The 14,545-nt window shown below is 44.2% G+C and overlaps 1 protein-coding gene across 2 annotated transcripts in view; it reads left to right on the forward strand.

The window, feature by feature from the left end:
- The window catches only part of FAF2 (Fas associated factor family member 2), a 64,505-nt gene extending 52,618 nt beyond the window's left edge, over positions 1 to 11,887 (forward strand). Inside the window, exons 9-11 of one of the 2 annotated variants that reach the window (XM_078003942.1) lie at positions 1,019 to 1,190; positions 2,024 to 2,167; positions 8,589 to 11,887. In XM_078003942.1, the coding sequence (XP_077860068.1) occupies positions 1,019 to 1,190; positions 2,024 to 2,167; positions 8,589 to 8,771 (499 nt within the window). In that variant the 3' untranslated portion in view covers positions 8,772 to 11,887. The remainder of the gene's footprint in view (positions 1 to 1,018; positions 1,191 to 2,023; positions 2,168 to 8,588) is intronic. The other variant, NM_001260898.1, reaches the window with a different exon arrangement.
- The last annotated feature ends 2,658 nt before the right edge of the window (positions 11,888 to 14,545 follow it).

Consider the following 14,545-nt stretch of genomic DNA (forward strand, 5'->3'; position numbering starts at 1 on the left):
GAGGCTGAAGTAAGAAGATCACTTGAACTCAGGAGTTTGAGGTCAGCCCGGGCAACAAGGTGAAACCCCATCTCTACAAAAAATACAAAAATTAGCTAGGTGTGGCGGCACACGTCTGTAAGCTGAGGTGGCAGGATTGCTTTAGCCTAGGAGGTTGAGGCTGCAGTGAGTCATGATCGCACCACTGCACTCTAGCCTGGGTGACAGAGCAACACCCTGTCTCCAAAAAAAAGAAAAATGCAAGGTCAAAACCCTATAAATCTAGTGTTATTTTAACTGTGTAAAAAAATGTATAGAAGAGGAAACTTTCTGAGGTAACTGAAATGTTCTTTCTTGATTGAAGTGGTGATTATGTGGTTACATTTATCAAAATTCATTGAATTGTACATTAAGATCTGTGCATTTCATTGCATGTAAATTTTGTCTTAATTTTTAAAGAAAGTATAAAGCAAGAATGTTTTATCTGTTCAACTATTTTGATTGGCTAAATATTTTGGGTAAGACAAAACAGAAATTTGTTGGAGAGAAAATAGGAGCTATGCCAAATGTTATATAGTGTTTTATCTTTGATTAGGGAATCTCTGAATCATTCTGAAAACTCTACATTTTCAGATCTGCTACAATGTGTATATGGATGTATATGTGTGTGTTTTGGTTTTATGAGATCAGTACAAAAATGCAGTAACCCAAAATATGATGTTGATGATCCCTTCATAATAACAGTACTCTGTTACATTTGTTAGAATTAGGGGAAAAATTTTATTGTAAAAGAGGAGAGGACAACTTGCTGTTTTCTTTTCTGCCAAATTAAACTGAGATAAAAGGTGGCTTATTCAGATTCTGCCATGCTTTGCTTTTGGAATCCCTTATGGCAGTGTGAAATAGTCATCTGCTAAGAATATCACCGTTTTTACACACACACACGCACGCACGCGCGCACACACAGAAAATTTCAGTGTAAGAAAACAGAACTTGTGAGAGTGCTGTTTTTCTTCTCTTGCTTTTGATCTGTTCACAGGGAAGAAAGAAACCAGACCCAAGTGCTGAGACAACAGCAGGATGAGGCCTACCTGGCCTCTCTTAGGGCTGACCAGGAGAAAGAAAGAAAGAAACGGGAGGAGCGGGAGCGTAAGCGGCGGAAGGAGGAGGAGGTGCAACAACAAAAGTTGGCAGAGGAGAGACGGCGGCGGGTAATGGACCTGTGGCTTTACTCCCTGTGGTTCCCAAACTGCCGAGACTTTGCCATCTTGGTCTTAAGTGTAAAAGGAATAAATGATAGCCACTTTAAACAGACTAAGAGAAAAACAAAAGGAAAAAGGAAAGAAAAAAATAGAACATGTTGTGATTATGGGTGATTTAAATTTTTCATACCATTTAAATACTCATTCTTTTTTAAATAAAAATTTTTAAAAAGAGACAGGCTTTGCCATGTTGGCCAGCCTGCTCTCGAACTCCTGACCTCACGTGATCTGCCTGTCTTGGCTTTCCAAAGTGCTGGGATTACGGGCATGAGCCACCATGCCTGGCCCTAAATATTCATTATTGATACCAGTATTAGCTGATTTGGCATTTTACTCATTATCTTTTTGTTTTTGTTTTGTTTTGTGTTGTTGTTTTTGTTCCCTAGCAATGTATTTTTTTTTTTTTTAAAGAGATGGGGTCTCACTGTGTTGCCCAGGTTGGAGTGCAGTGGCTATTCACTAGTGCAGTCATGGCACACTACACCCCGAAACTCCTGGGCTCAAGCAGTCCTGCTGTGGCCTCTCAAGTAGCTGGAACTACAAGCACATACCATGGCACCCTGCTCCCTTTCCCCTTTTTCTCAAATAAATACCTAGACATAATAAATAATACATGAGATATAATTGTACTTTAAATTTAGGTTGTTTTTGACTATTCCCAAGAGGTTTTTCTTAGAATACTTAAACATTAATTTTTCTTCTGACGACTGTATAATAAAGCTACATGGTCATTGTATTTATTTCTTGAGCCATAGCCTCACCTTTGCTTTGTGTCTCTGCAGAATTTACAGGAGGAAAAGGAAAGGAAGTTGGAATGCCTGCCCCCTGAACCTTCCCCTGATGACCCTGAAAGTGTCAAGATCATCTTCAAATTGCCCAATGATTCTCGAGTAGAGAGACGATTCCACTTTTCACAGTCTCTAACAGTAAGGACCACCTAAGTTCTGTGAAGTGTATGTAGCATCTGGGCTATAGATTTGGAGCTTTTACTGACTCTTGAGAGTGTCTGTCTGCTGCTCTGATGAACAGGGAACAGAGAGAGAGATGGGTATGCCATCAGTGGATACCAGGAACAGTACTGCAGAGTGGACTGCTGTAGGCTCCTTCAGTTCTAGCTTCCAACTCAAAGCAATGTTTAAGTTTTTGTTTAATTATGTTTGGGCTCTGCTAAGAAAAACAGGTACCTTACATAAGTCCCTCAAAAGACTTGTGTGTTTGAAGATGGGAGACTCTTCTGTGCTGTCTTCCTGCCTTGGCTTCAGAATCCCACCAGACGCCTGCTCTGTAGAAAAAGCACTGGAATGACATACCTGAATATAAGTGCACTTGCAGTTTGGATGCAGTTGTCTTTCTCTTTCTACTCATTTTCTGAGGCCCCATTTTCTGAGGCTACTTTGTATATATGATAGCCATGTAATAGTGTTTGTCATTTCCACATGGAAGTCATTAAAAACAGAAACTCAGTCTCACAGCATGAGGATCAAATTTTCATTCTTCCAGGGTTACTAAATGTGTTTCCTTGGTCAGTTTACTTAATTTCTAAGCCTCAACTTCTTCATCTGTAAAATGGGTTTAATAATAGGCATGGCATGGCACAGTGCTCATGCCTGTAATCCCAGCACTTTGGGAGGCCAAGGTGAGTAGATCATTTGAGGTCAAGAGTTTGAGACCAGCCTGGCCAACATGGTGAAACCTCGCCTCTACTAAAATTACAAAAATTAGCTGGGCGTGGTGGCACACGCCTGTAGTCCCAGCTACTCAGGAGACTGAGGCAGGAGAATCACTTGAACCCGGGAGGTGGAGGTTGCAGTGAGCCAAGATCGTGCCACTGCACTCCAGCCTGGGCGATAGAGAGAGACCCTGTCAAAAATAATAATAATAATAATAATAATAATAATAATAATAATAGGCATTCCCTAGTAGGATTGTTGTTAGAATTAAATTCTCAACATTGTGCCTGGCTCCTAGTAAGCACTTAAATACTCACTACTATTTTTGGTATTTGTAACCAAAAGAAAATTTGTTTATATTGAGAGTCAGTATGTCACCTTTCCAAATTTATAGCTGTAGTGGATTCTGCAGTTTTCCTGATCATTCAGAATAATCAAGGGTAAACCTCGTAATTAAAAGATGATGCACTGTAGTCAGGTGAGGCTGGGTAGTACATTCATGGCTTCTGTTTGTTTAACTGGACAACATTGGGCAAGTTGCAAAACTTTTACAGGGCCTCAGATATCCCATTAGTGAACTGGAACTATAATCTGCCCTCTGATAAGTTTAAACTGCAGATAGGTGTGTCATACACTGAGCTAGATACTCTAGGAATCGTTTAGATGAGTGAGACATGGTTTTGGAATTCATGGAGCTTACTGGCCAGTACAGAATGTAAGTAAGACTCAGAGAACTAATACAGAATTAAAGTTATGAAACATTCTGGTAAGAGAGAAGCAAGTGGCTTCCTTGTTTTATTTCTCTCTCATTTATGCATTTATTTATATTAGGGGAAGTGCTCATGTCTCTAACTTTGTTTGTTTTGAGACACAGTTTCGCCTTGTCACCCTAGCTGGAGCGCAATGGCACTATCCCTGCTCACTGCAACCTCCGCCTCCTGGGCTCAAGCAATTCTCCTGCCTTAGCCTCCCAAGTAGGCACCTGCCACCATGCCTGGCTAATTTTTTTTTTTTTTTTTTTTTAGTAGAGATGGGGTTTCACCATGTTGGTCAGGCTGGTCTCAAACTCCTGACCTCAAGTGATCCACCCACCTCGGCCTCCCAAAGTGCTGGGATTACAGGTGTGAGCCACTGCACTCAGCCACATGTCTCTAACTTTGGATTTTTAAATTGAGATAACATGGATGTGCCTCACACAGTATCCACCATGTAGTAGGTGGTTAATTAGTGTTAATTTTCTTCCCCTGGTGTCCCGTTTCTTAACTATGGGTTTGTATATGTAGTTTAGCTTTCATGTTCACTAGCAATTTTGCTATTGTACACACAAACTACATGGAATTTCTACCCCAAAAATTCTGATAAAACTATATATGAAAAACCTAGGCCAGGTGCCGTAGCTCACGCCTATAATTGCACTCCAGCCTGGGCAACAAGTGTGAAACTCTGGCTCAAAAAAAAAAAAAAAAAAAAAAGAATGAAAAACTTAACAAAAATTTACTCTCCTGAGAGTTTTGGAGGAAAAATTTGTTAGAACTGTGGAACAGAATAGGCTTACAGCCAGAAGGGAACCAGCCATTCATTCATTTAAAAGTCTTCATTGATCCTTGAAGACTTTTAAATGAGTTCCTCACTAAAAGCTGTTTTTTAAAAAAGAGTATCATGGCCACCTGAGATGAGTCTAAGAGAAATGTTTGCTCATAAATGGGGCTTAGAGATGGAAAAAGGTGTAAAGTAGCAGTGCCCTGATAGTGCCGGCCTGGAATTTAACATTCACAGAGATAATTACATAAAACCTAATAATGCTATAGTGTTTTTTAGTACCCTTAAAGACTTTGTGTCGGCCAGGCGCGGTGGCTCATGCCTGTAATCCCAGCACTTTGGGAGGCCGAGGTGGGTGGATCACCTGAGTTCAGGAGTTTGAGACCAGCCTGGCCAACATGGTGAAACCCCATCTCTACTAAAAATACAAAAATTAGCCAGGCGTGGCGGCACAGGCCTGTAATCCCAGCTATTCAGGAGGCTGACGCTGTAGAGTCGCTTGAACCCAGGAGGCGGAGGTTGCAATGAACAGAGATAGTGCCATTGCACTCCAGCCTGAGTGAACAGAGCAAAATTCTGTCTCAAAAAAAAAAGGCCTTGTATCATCTTCCTGTGAACTTGGTCCTTTGTAAATAATCTCGAGGAGTGACAGATTTGTGGGTAATGCTCAGCTCTGGAAAGTAGTGAAATGCCAAGATAAGAGGGATACGCTGCAGAACAATCGCCAGGTCCCATGAGTGGTCATAAAAGAGGCAACTGACTTTGTTTTAAACAAATGTATAAGAGATCCAAAGCCCAGAACTAATTTTTCTGTCCATTGCAAACCGAAAGGGACCTCTGGTAGTAATATAATCTGTTTCCTGATGGTTATCAACCCTTTGCCATTAGTAAATAAAAAATGCCAGCCGGGTGCGGTGACTCATGCCTGTAATACTAGCACTTTGGGATGCCAAGGCGGTGGATCACTTAAGGCCAGGAGTTCAAGACCAGCCTAGCCAACATGGTGAAACCCCATCTCTATTGAAAATACAAAAATTAGCCGGGCGTGGTGACATGCACCTGTAATCCCAGCTACTCCGGAGGCTGAGACAGGAGAATGGCTTGAACCTGGGAAGCAGAGGTTGCAGTGAGCCGAGATCATGCCACTGTACTCCAGCCTGGATGACAGAGTGAGATTCCATCTCAAAAAAAAAAGAAAAACAAAAGCCAAGTTTGTACCAGGTATTCTCAAGCAGTGATTAAAAAGGAATCAGAAAGTATTTTTTTGACCGGGCATGGTTGTTCACACCTGTAATCTCAGCACTTTGGGAGGCCGAGGTGGGTGGGTCACCTGAGGTCAGGAGTTCGAGACAAGCCTGATGAAACCCTGTCTCTGGCCAGGCTAGGTGGCCCATGCCAGTAGTCCCAGCACTTTGGGAGGCCAAGGTGGGTGGATCACGAGGTCAGGAGTTCGAGACCAGCCTGGCCAACATGGTGAAACCCCATCTCTACGAAAAATACAAAAAAATTAGCCAGGCATGGCGAAACGCGCCTGTAGTCCCAGCTGCTCGGGAGGCTGAGGCAGGAAAATCGCTAGAGCCCGGGAGGCAGAAGTTGCAGTGAGCCGAGACCCTCCCACTGCACTCCAGCCTGGGCAACAAAGCAAGACTCCATCTCAAAAAAAAAAAAAAAAAGTTTTTTTTTTTTTCACTCTTGTATCAAACCCATATTGGTTTCATATCAAGAATACTTGGTGTAAGTCTAATTGATGCATCTTAAGAAAGAGTGAACGTTAGTGGGAATTGCAAAGAGAGAAGGAAACTGAAAATGAGTGGGGCTGATAGACTAAAATATGAGAAGTTTATAAAATCAGGAATGGATTAGATAAGAGGAACATGGATTTACTGCTTAAATTCTGGATTATAGCCCTTTAAAAATCCCTCAGGAGGGCAACATGACAAGACTGTCTCTACAAAAATTTTTAAAAACTAACCAGGCATGGTGTTGCACATGTGTGATCCCACTTACTTGGGAGGCTGAGACAGGGGGATTGCTTGAACCCGAGAGGTCGAGGCTGCAGTGAGTTGTGTTTGTGCCACTGCACTCCAGCCTGGGTGACAGAGTGAGACCTGTCGGGTGGGGGGGAAGTCCCTAAAGAGCTAAGTTTAAGAAATAAAGGGCTGCTTTACACAGAGGGAAATAAAACCCAGAGAATTCATCATTGTGAGAGGTGTATCAAAAAGAAAATAAGAATAGATTCCTCCCAAAAAGGAAAAATAACTTGAATGACACGTTCGTCATCTTTGGGGTTGATCTGAAAGAGGCTGGCAGAATTGTTGTTAGAAGTAGAATGCTAGATGGAGGGGCCACAGAGCAGAGAGAGGGAGAGATGGCAGTGGCCTGTGGGGCATCTCACACACAGTTTAAATTTTAGCATCATGGACTCTCCTGATACTGCCTCCCTTCTCACTGAGGATTTTACCTGTACCTTGTCAGAGCCAGAGCAGGGTAAGGAGGGCATTCCCACAGAGAGGAGATTCATATGAGGTGCAACATGTTTATTTTATTGTATTTTTTTGTCCATAGGTTATTGGGGAACAGGTGGTGTTTTGTTACATGAGGAAGTTGTTTAGTGGGATTTGTGAGATTTTGGTGCACCCATCACCCAAGCAGTATACACTATACCCTATTTGTAGTCTTTTATCCCTCGCCCCTTCCCACTCTTTCCCCCAAGTCCCCAAAGTCCCTTGTATCATTCTTTTGCCTTTGCATCCTCATAGCTTAGCTCCCACATATCAGTGAGGACATACAATGTTTGGTTTTCCATTTCTAGTTACTTCACTTAGAATAATAGTGTCCACTTTCATCAAGGTCGCTGTGAATGCCGTTAATTCATTCCTTTTTATGACTGAGAAGTATTCCATCGTGTATATATATATACTACAGTTTCTTTATCCACACGTTGATTGATGGGCTTAAAACTGGATCCTTGGCTGGGTGCAGTGGCTCATGCCTGTAATCCCTGCACTTTGGGAGGCCAAGACAGGCAGATCACGAGGTCAGAAGATCGAGACCATCCTGACTAACACGGTGAAACCCCGTCTCTACTAAAAATACAAAAAAATTAGCCGGGCATAGTGGCAGGTGCCTGTAGTCCCAGCTACTCGGGAGGCTGAGGCAGGAGAATGGCGTGAACCTGGGAGGCGGAGCTTGCACTGAGATCGTGCCACTGCACTCCAGCCTGGGCGACAGAAGTGAGACTCCGTCTCAAAAAAAAAAAAAAAAAAACAAAAAACTGTATCCTTTTGCTATTATGTAAAAGATAATTGGCAAAACTTGAATAGGGTCTGAATGATAATATATTATATTATAGAAATAATGTGTCAGTTACATTTCCTGATTTTGAGAGCCAAGTTGTGGTTATATAGAAGATTGTCCTGTGAGTCTGTGATCACCTCAGAATACTTGAGGCCATGTGTCTTACAGTTGGCACTTCACTCTCAACTGATTTTTTTTTTTTTTTTTTTTTGAGACGGAGTCTCGCTCTGCCGCCCAGGCTGGAGTGCAGTGGCCGGATCTCAGCTCACTGCAAGCTCCGCCTCCCGGGTTCACGCCATTCTCCTGCCTCAGCCTCCCGAGTAGCTGGGACTACAGGCGCCCGCCACCGCGCCCGGCTAGTTTTTTGTATTTTTTAGTAGAGACGGGGTTTCACCGTGTTAGCCAGGATGGTCTCGATCTCCTGACCTCGTGATCCGCCCATCTCGGCCTCCCACAGTGCTGGGATTACAGGCTTGAGCCACCGCGCCCGGCCTCTCAACTGATTTAAAGAAAAAAATTCTGTGTCCTATACTTCCAACTTTTCTGTAACTTTGTGATGATTTCTAAGTTAGCATTTTATCAGACACGTCACAGAAGAGACAGATGAATTCAGAGTAGGACTAGTGTTGGGTTTGTGTGATTTCTTTTAAAAGGGCTGCCCCATGCATATGCTGTGGGGAATGAAAAGATCTAGAATTCCAGTGTCATGTGATTCTTTCATATAGAGTCATCCTGGGGAGAGTTGGGGGATATTTGACTTCAGAGTTGTGTGTGTGTGTGTGTGTGTGTGTGTGTGTGTTTCTCTTTTTCTCACCGCCCTTCTTCTATATGACCTCTGCAGGTAATCCACGACTTCTTATTCTCCTTGAAGGAAAGCCCTGAAAAGTTTCAGATTGAAGCCAATTTTCCCAGGCGAGTGCTGCCCTGCATCCCTTCAGAGGAGTGGCCCAATCCCCCTACGCTACAGGAAGCCGGACTCAGCCACACAGAAGTTCTTTTTGTTCAGGACCTAACTGACGAATGACATTTTTTTCTTCCTCTCCCCTCCTACCCCAGTCCCTAAATGAAATAGGGAAAAAAGAAAACGACGACAACAAAGCAGAAAAAAAAAAAAGAGAGAGAGAGAGAGAAATTCATATTATTATTATTATTATAATACAATATTTTTTTTAAAAGACTGCTGCATCCTTAGGAAGGATCAGAAACCATGCTGCCCGCAAGAGTCACAACCTGTGTGTGTGCGCGCAAGGTTAGCAACAAACGTACCCACTCGGCAAGCCCACCCTTCCTATGGCCTCTGTGCACGCACCTTCCAGTGAACAGAGACTCTTCACCTTCAACCCATCCATCATCCCAGCTGGGAAGGGGACATTCCCACTAGTTCTCATTCATTCTTGCTTTTATGGAAAATAAAAGTGAAAAACCTCCATCAACCAGCTACTTGCAGCATCTCCTGAGGACTTGCTTCTCCTGCCTCTGGGGAAGAGAGGGAAGAGAAAGCAGAGAAGCAGAGATGTTCCTTGAACTGCCCACAATTTTTCAATAACTTTTGTTTCTGTTTTGTAATGACCAAAGGAATGAGGCTGACATAGGTGTATTTTTTTTTCCTTTATTTGATAAAGAGCCAATTCTTTAAACCCATGAGTTTATGCCCTGGGCTCCTTAGCCCACAATAGTGTAATAAAAGTGCCCTGGGCTGGTTTGTGCTTATTTCTGCCATTGTCCCTCTCATGTTCCCAGAGAGGTCATTCTTTTTGGTCCAGCTCTTGCTGTCCTTTCTTACCACCTGTGCACCCTACTTGGAGCAGTAGGAGGAAATCTGGGTCTGTGACCCTGCAAAGGCTGTATATGTAGATACACCTATGTATGTGGTGGAACTCATCTTTACACACAACTGCAGCTTTTCCTTGGAGTCTGTACCAGGTGGTGGTTATGGGGTCCGAACCAAAGGATAGCAGCTCTTCATTCCTCTTCTGACATGTGCATGCTGCTCCTCCCAGCCCTGGGCTTTCCTGAATTGCCAAGCCTGGTGCCTTTCCAAAGGACTAGCAGGGCCTGTGGTGGAGCCAGCAGAACCACAGGAGAGTGCCCTGCCTGTCTCAGTGGAAGTGTATTATTGTTTTAAGGATAGAAAGCACCAGAGGCCTTGAAGGGAGCCAAGACAGAACTCCCAGCCTGTGTAATCTCTTGGAAGGCACATTTTCGTTTCTGATGCAGCCACCTTCTGGAGGCAGCTTTTATCCTTTCTCTCTATTGCTCTGTTGAAGTAATAGGGTTTTTTTTAACCTCTGGATATCTCGTCTGTGGTTCAGTTTATGGTAATGGGTACATGGGTCAGGCCATGTATTAACAGATGCCAGTGCGCTCTGACAAGTATTCCAAAGTGTTCTGTAGCTAGACTGGTGCAGGCTTGTACCACTGCAACCAACTGACGTTACTGCAGTTCCTAGTATGCTGTGAGGACGGGGGTTCAGATCAACATAAAGCATAACTTGCTAGAGTTGTAGTCTCAAGGCTTTCTCTCTTGCTTAACTAAAACCTAAGGACCACTGTTTTTGGTAGCAATTATATGGTTACTATCCACTGCAGTCCTGAGTTGTTGGGGGTAAATCCCATATGACAGAGTAAGGCACCCCACAGAAATTAACCTGGAGAGCCTGAGAAATTGCCAGTGGCCTTGGCGTAGCTGTCTAGAACACCATCTCTCGGAAAATTTAACTCTGTCCCTGGCTACCTGTTGTTCTTCCACTTGGTTTTCTGCTCTCCCAAGGCCAGACGAGTGGGACTCACCATCTGACTATTGTCAATGAAGTGTATCTGGACTGAACAGCAGGATAACCCATGTTCTCCACTTGAGGATAACCTTACGTGCAACTTTCCTGCCGACAACCATGCCGAGGCATTTTCCCACTGAAGTCAGAGCCTTCCTCCCCGTCTGGAATTCACAGGTTTTCCCTGGCAGCACACAGGAGGGTATTAAGAACCTTTGTGAGGCTAGGTACACTATATAGGTATCTTGTCCACACCTCTTCGGGGAAGTTACGATTTTTTTCCGTCATAATTCAGTCTCATCTTACTCTACAGTGTGCACTTTATGCCTCTTGCCTTTTGATAACAGTGAAGGAAGTCAGCTGCCAGAATATTAAGAAGGGTCTCCTTCACGTCAGTACAACTGTTGGGGTGGCCTACCCATTTACTTCAGGTTTCAAGAGGCTTCACCAGAAGCACATGCCCCTGTCTAGTCCCATTTGAAACAGTTCTGCTTTACTGAGACCCTAGACCGGTCTTCTTGCTGACCCTAGTGCTGCTGCCTACATGCCATTTCCTTTCCTCCTAAGTCAAACACAGGCTGCACATTCTGTCACTTAATGCCAGTACAATCTGTGTCACTCCTAAGGGCTTTTGGGATTTTGACGGGACCTGCAAGGGAGAAGACACTGAGAAGCCGATGATCTGCAAGCATTTGCTCTTGTTTCCACATCACCTCTGGGATATTTCAGCTGTTGTTTCCAAATGGCAAGCGATCAACTAAAAGCACTTGTTTCAAGTTTTGTTCTGCACTCCGAAGACTGCAGTTGTAGATTCAGCTGAATAGCCATGGGAAGTGACCGAGCAGACACCCGATTGGAGTCCGTTGAATATTTATACCCTCCGTGGAGCCCTTCTGATCTTTTCTTCCACTTCTGCAGAATTTCCTCTAGCAAATACTTCTTTCTCCTTGCTTGCCTCCGCCATGATATTTGAATAAGAGATGGCCAGAGGATAACACTTACCTTTTAAAAACTAAGCTAAAAAGAACCTAGAACCTTCAACTGAGCAGTTGTGAAAATTGCTAATGGTGCCAAGGCCAAGCAAAGAGTTTCAGAAAATGACTGAGAAGGAGCGATAACCCCCAGAATGCAAAATCAGGGGCATCATCATCTGGTGCTTGAACAAGGAGCTCCACTCTACAACTGGTTTTTTAGGACTTGTGAGGAACGCAGCAACGGAAATCCATCCACAAAGGATGCAGTGCCCCAACTTGTACTGCGCCTGAATAGTCATGTGATAATTTACTGAAGAAATCTAGTGTACTTTAAATTTTTTTCATAAAAGTTTACATTGTATTGTAGGTTAACATTAAATGTTTTATAACAAAAATTTCATAACACGCTGTGGGTCTTTCTGTGTAGGACAGATGTGGTAGATAATTTTCTATGTCTGAAGGAGAGGTTGAAAAACACCGGAAAGGAACAGCATGGTGTGGCATTGCCAAGGAAGGGAGAGTCAAAGAGAAGGATGGAGTTAGGTCTTTTCTGTTGTATCCCTGTGGAAAAATAGCAACTTAGTATGATGGAGAGAGAGCAGACAGGCCTGGGTTCAGATTTGGGCTCTGGTTTCTCAGGTTTGCAACCTCGGGCAATTTCTGTAGCTTCCCTGAACTTGAATTTCCCCAACTATAAATGAAGATAATGCCATTCACCTCAGAATAGGTTTATAGATTCAATCAAGTAAATGTATATGAGGCTCTTGATACAAAGATGTCATTAAGTGTTTCTTCCCCTTCTATGGGAGTGTATTTTGTATTTTCTTGCAGTAACTTACTTTCTTAAGGAATTTGTCACTTCTGTTGGAACCAACTTGTGTCCTTGCAAAGCAGTGGCTAGAAGAAGCCTCTTCTGGCGGTGTGCGGTGGCTCAAGCCTGTAATCCCAGCACTTTGGGAGGCCGAGACGGGCAGATCACGAGGTCAGGAGATCGAGACCATCCTGGCTAACACGGTGAAACCCCGTCTCTACTAAAAAAATACAAAAAACTAGCCGGGCGAGGTGGCGGGCGCCTGTAGTCCCAGCTACTCGGAGGCTGAGGCGGGAGAATGGCGTGAACCCGGGAGGCGGAGCTTGCAGTGAGCTGAGATGCGGCCGCTGCACTCCAGCCTGGGGGACAGAGCGAGACTCCGTCTCAAAAAAAAAGAAAAAAAGCCTCTTCTTATCTTACAGATTCTGGATGATTGGCATTCTCCTAGGTACTTTTGCTCATGTTTTTATTTTTTATTTATTTTTTGAGACGGAGTCTTGCTCTGTCGCCCAGGCTGGAGTGCAGTGTCACGATCTCGGCTCACTGCAAGCTCCACCTCCCGGGTTCACGCCACTCTCCTGCCTCAGCCTCCCGAGTAGCTGGGACCACAGGCGTCCGCCACCACCCCCGGCTAATTTTTTGTATTTTTAGTAGAGACGAGGTTTCACCGTGTTAGCCAGGATGGTCTCGATCTCCTGACCTCGTGATCCGCCCGCTTCGGCCTCCCAAAGTGCTGGGATTACCTGCGTAAACCACCGCGCCCGGCCACTTTTTTTTTTTTTAATAGAGTCTGGCTCTGTTGCCCAGGCTGGAGTGCAGTGGCATGGTCTCAGCTCACTGCAACCTCCGCCTCCCGGTTTCAAGCGATTCTCCTGCCTCAGGTTCCCGACTAGCTGGGATTACAGGCACGCGACACCACTCCTGGCTAATTTTTGTATTTTTAGTAGAGATGGGGTTTCACCATGTTGGCCAGGCTAGTCTCGAACTGCTGACTTCGTGATCCGCCCGCCTCAGGTTCCCAAAGTGCTGGAATTACAGGCATAAGCCACTGCACCCAGCCTCATGTTTTCATTTCTGAGAGGGAATTTAAGCCTCAGTTCTCTGCCTTTCTCCTGTGCAGATACTCACTTTTGTGGATACAGATTCTTGGTACCTTCAGAGTTGTCCCCCTGTTCCTAGCCAAAGATTTGGGACCCTCATTTTTTTAATGTGCATTAAGTGTAAACTAGAATTCTATTGCTCAGTTTAATAAGTGTGCAAGAGTTTATTTACATAAGGTGAGAAGCCACTAAAACATTTCACAATTGATTTTGAAACTTAAAATCAATTGTGGTGGTTAACGACTGTAATCCTAGCACTTTGGGAGGCTGAGGCGGGCAGATCACCTGAGGTCAGGAGTTCCAGACCAGCCTAGCCAACATGGTGAAACCCTATCTCCACTAAAAAATAAAAAAAATTACCCGGGCGTGGTGACACATGCCTGTAGTCCCAGCTACTCAAGAGGCAATCGCTTGAACCCAGGAGGCAGAGGTTGCAGTGAGCCGAGATCTCACCACTGCACTCCAGCCTGGGTGACAGAGTGAGACTCTGTCTCAAAAAAATAAACTAAGTATAAAAGTTTTAGCTGGGCGTGGTGGTGCATGCCTATAATCCCAGCTACTTGGGAGGCTGAGGCAGGAGAATTGCTTGAACCCAGGAGGCAGAGGTTGCAGTGAGCCAAGGTTGCACCATTGCACTCCAGCCTGAGCAACAGGAATGAAACTCTATCCCAAAAAAACCCCATAAAGTTTTGCTATCAGAGAACAGAATCAGAGGACTCAACACTCCAATGCCAGATTACACTTTTTTTTTTTTTTTTTTTTTGAGATGGAGTCTTTGCTCCATCGCCCAGGCTGGAGTGCAGTGGTACAATCTCGGCTCACTGCAACCTTTGCCTCCCGGGTTCAAGCAATTCTCCTGCCTTATCCTCCCGAGTAGCTAGGATTACAGGCATGTGCCACCACACCTGGCTAATTTTTGTAATTTTAGTAGAGATGGAGTTTCACCATTTGGCTAGGCTGGTTTCGATCCTCTGACCTCAAGTGATCTGCCTGCCTCAGCCTCCCAAAGTGCTGGGATTACAGGTGTGAGCCACTGCACCCAGCCAACATTTGGTTTTAAATCCTGGCTCTGGCCATGACCATGGCCAAGTGACTGGCTTTAACTCCGTAGACCTACTTTTCATCTGTAAAATAGGGTTGAT

Source organism: Macaca mulatta, chromosome 6 (assembly GCF_049350105.2).
Source record: "Macaca mulatta isolate MMU2019108-1 chromosome 6, T2T-MMU8v2.0, whole genome shotgun sequence".
NCBI lineage: Eukaryota > Metazoa > Chordata > Mammalia > Primates > Cercopithecidae > Macaca > Macaca mulatta.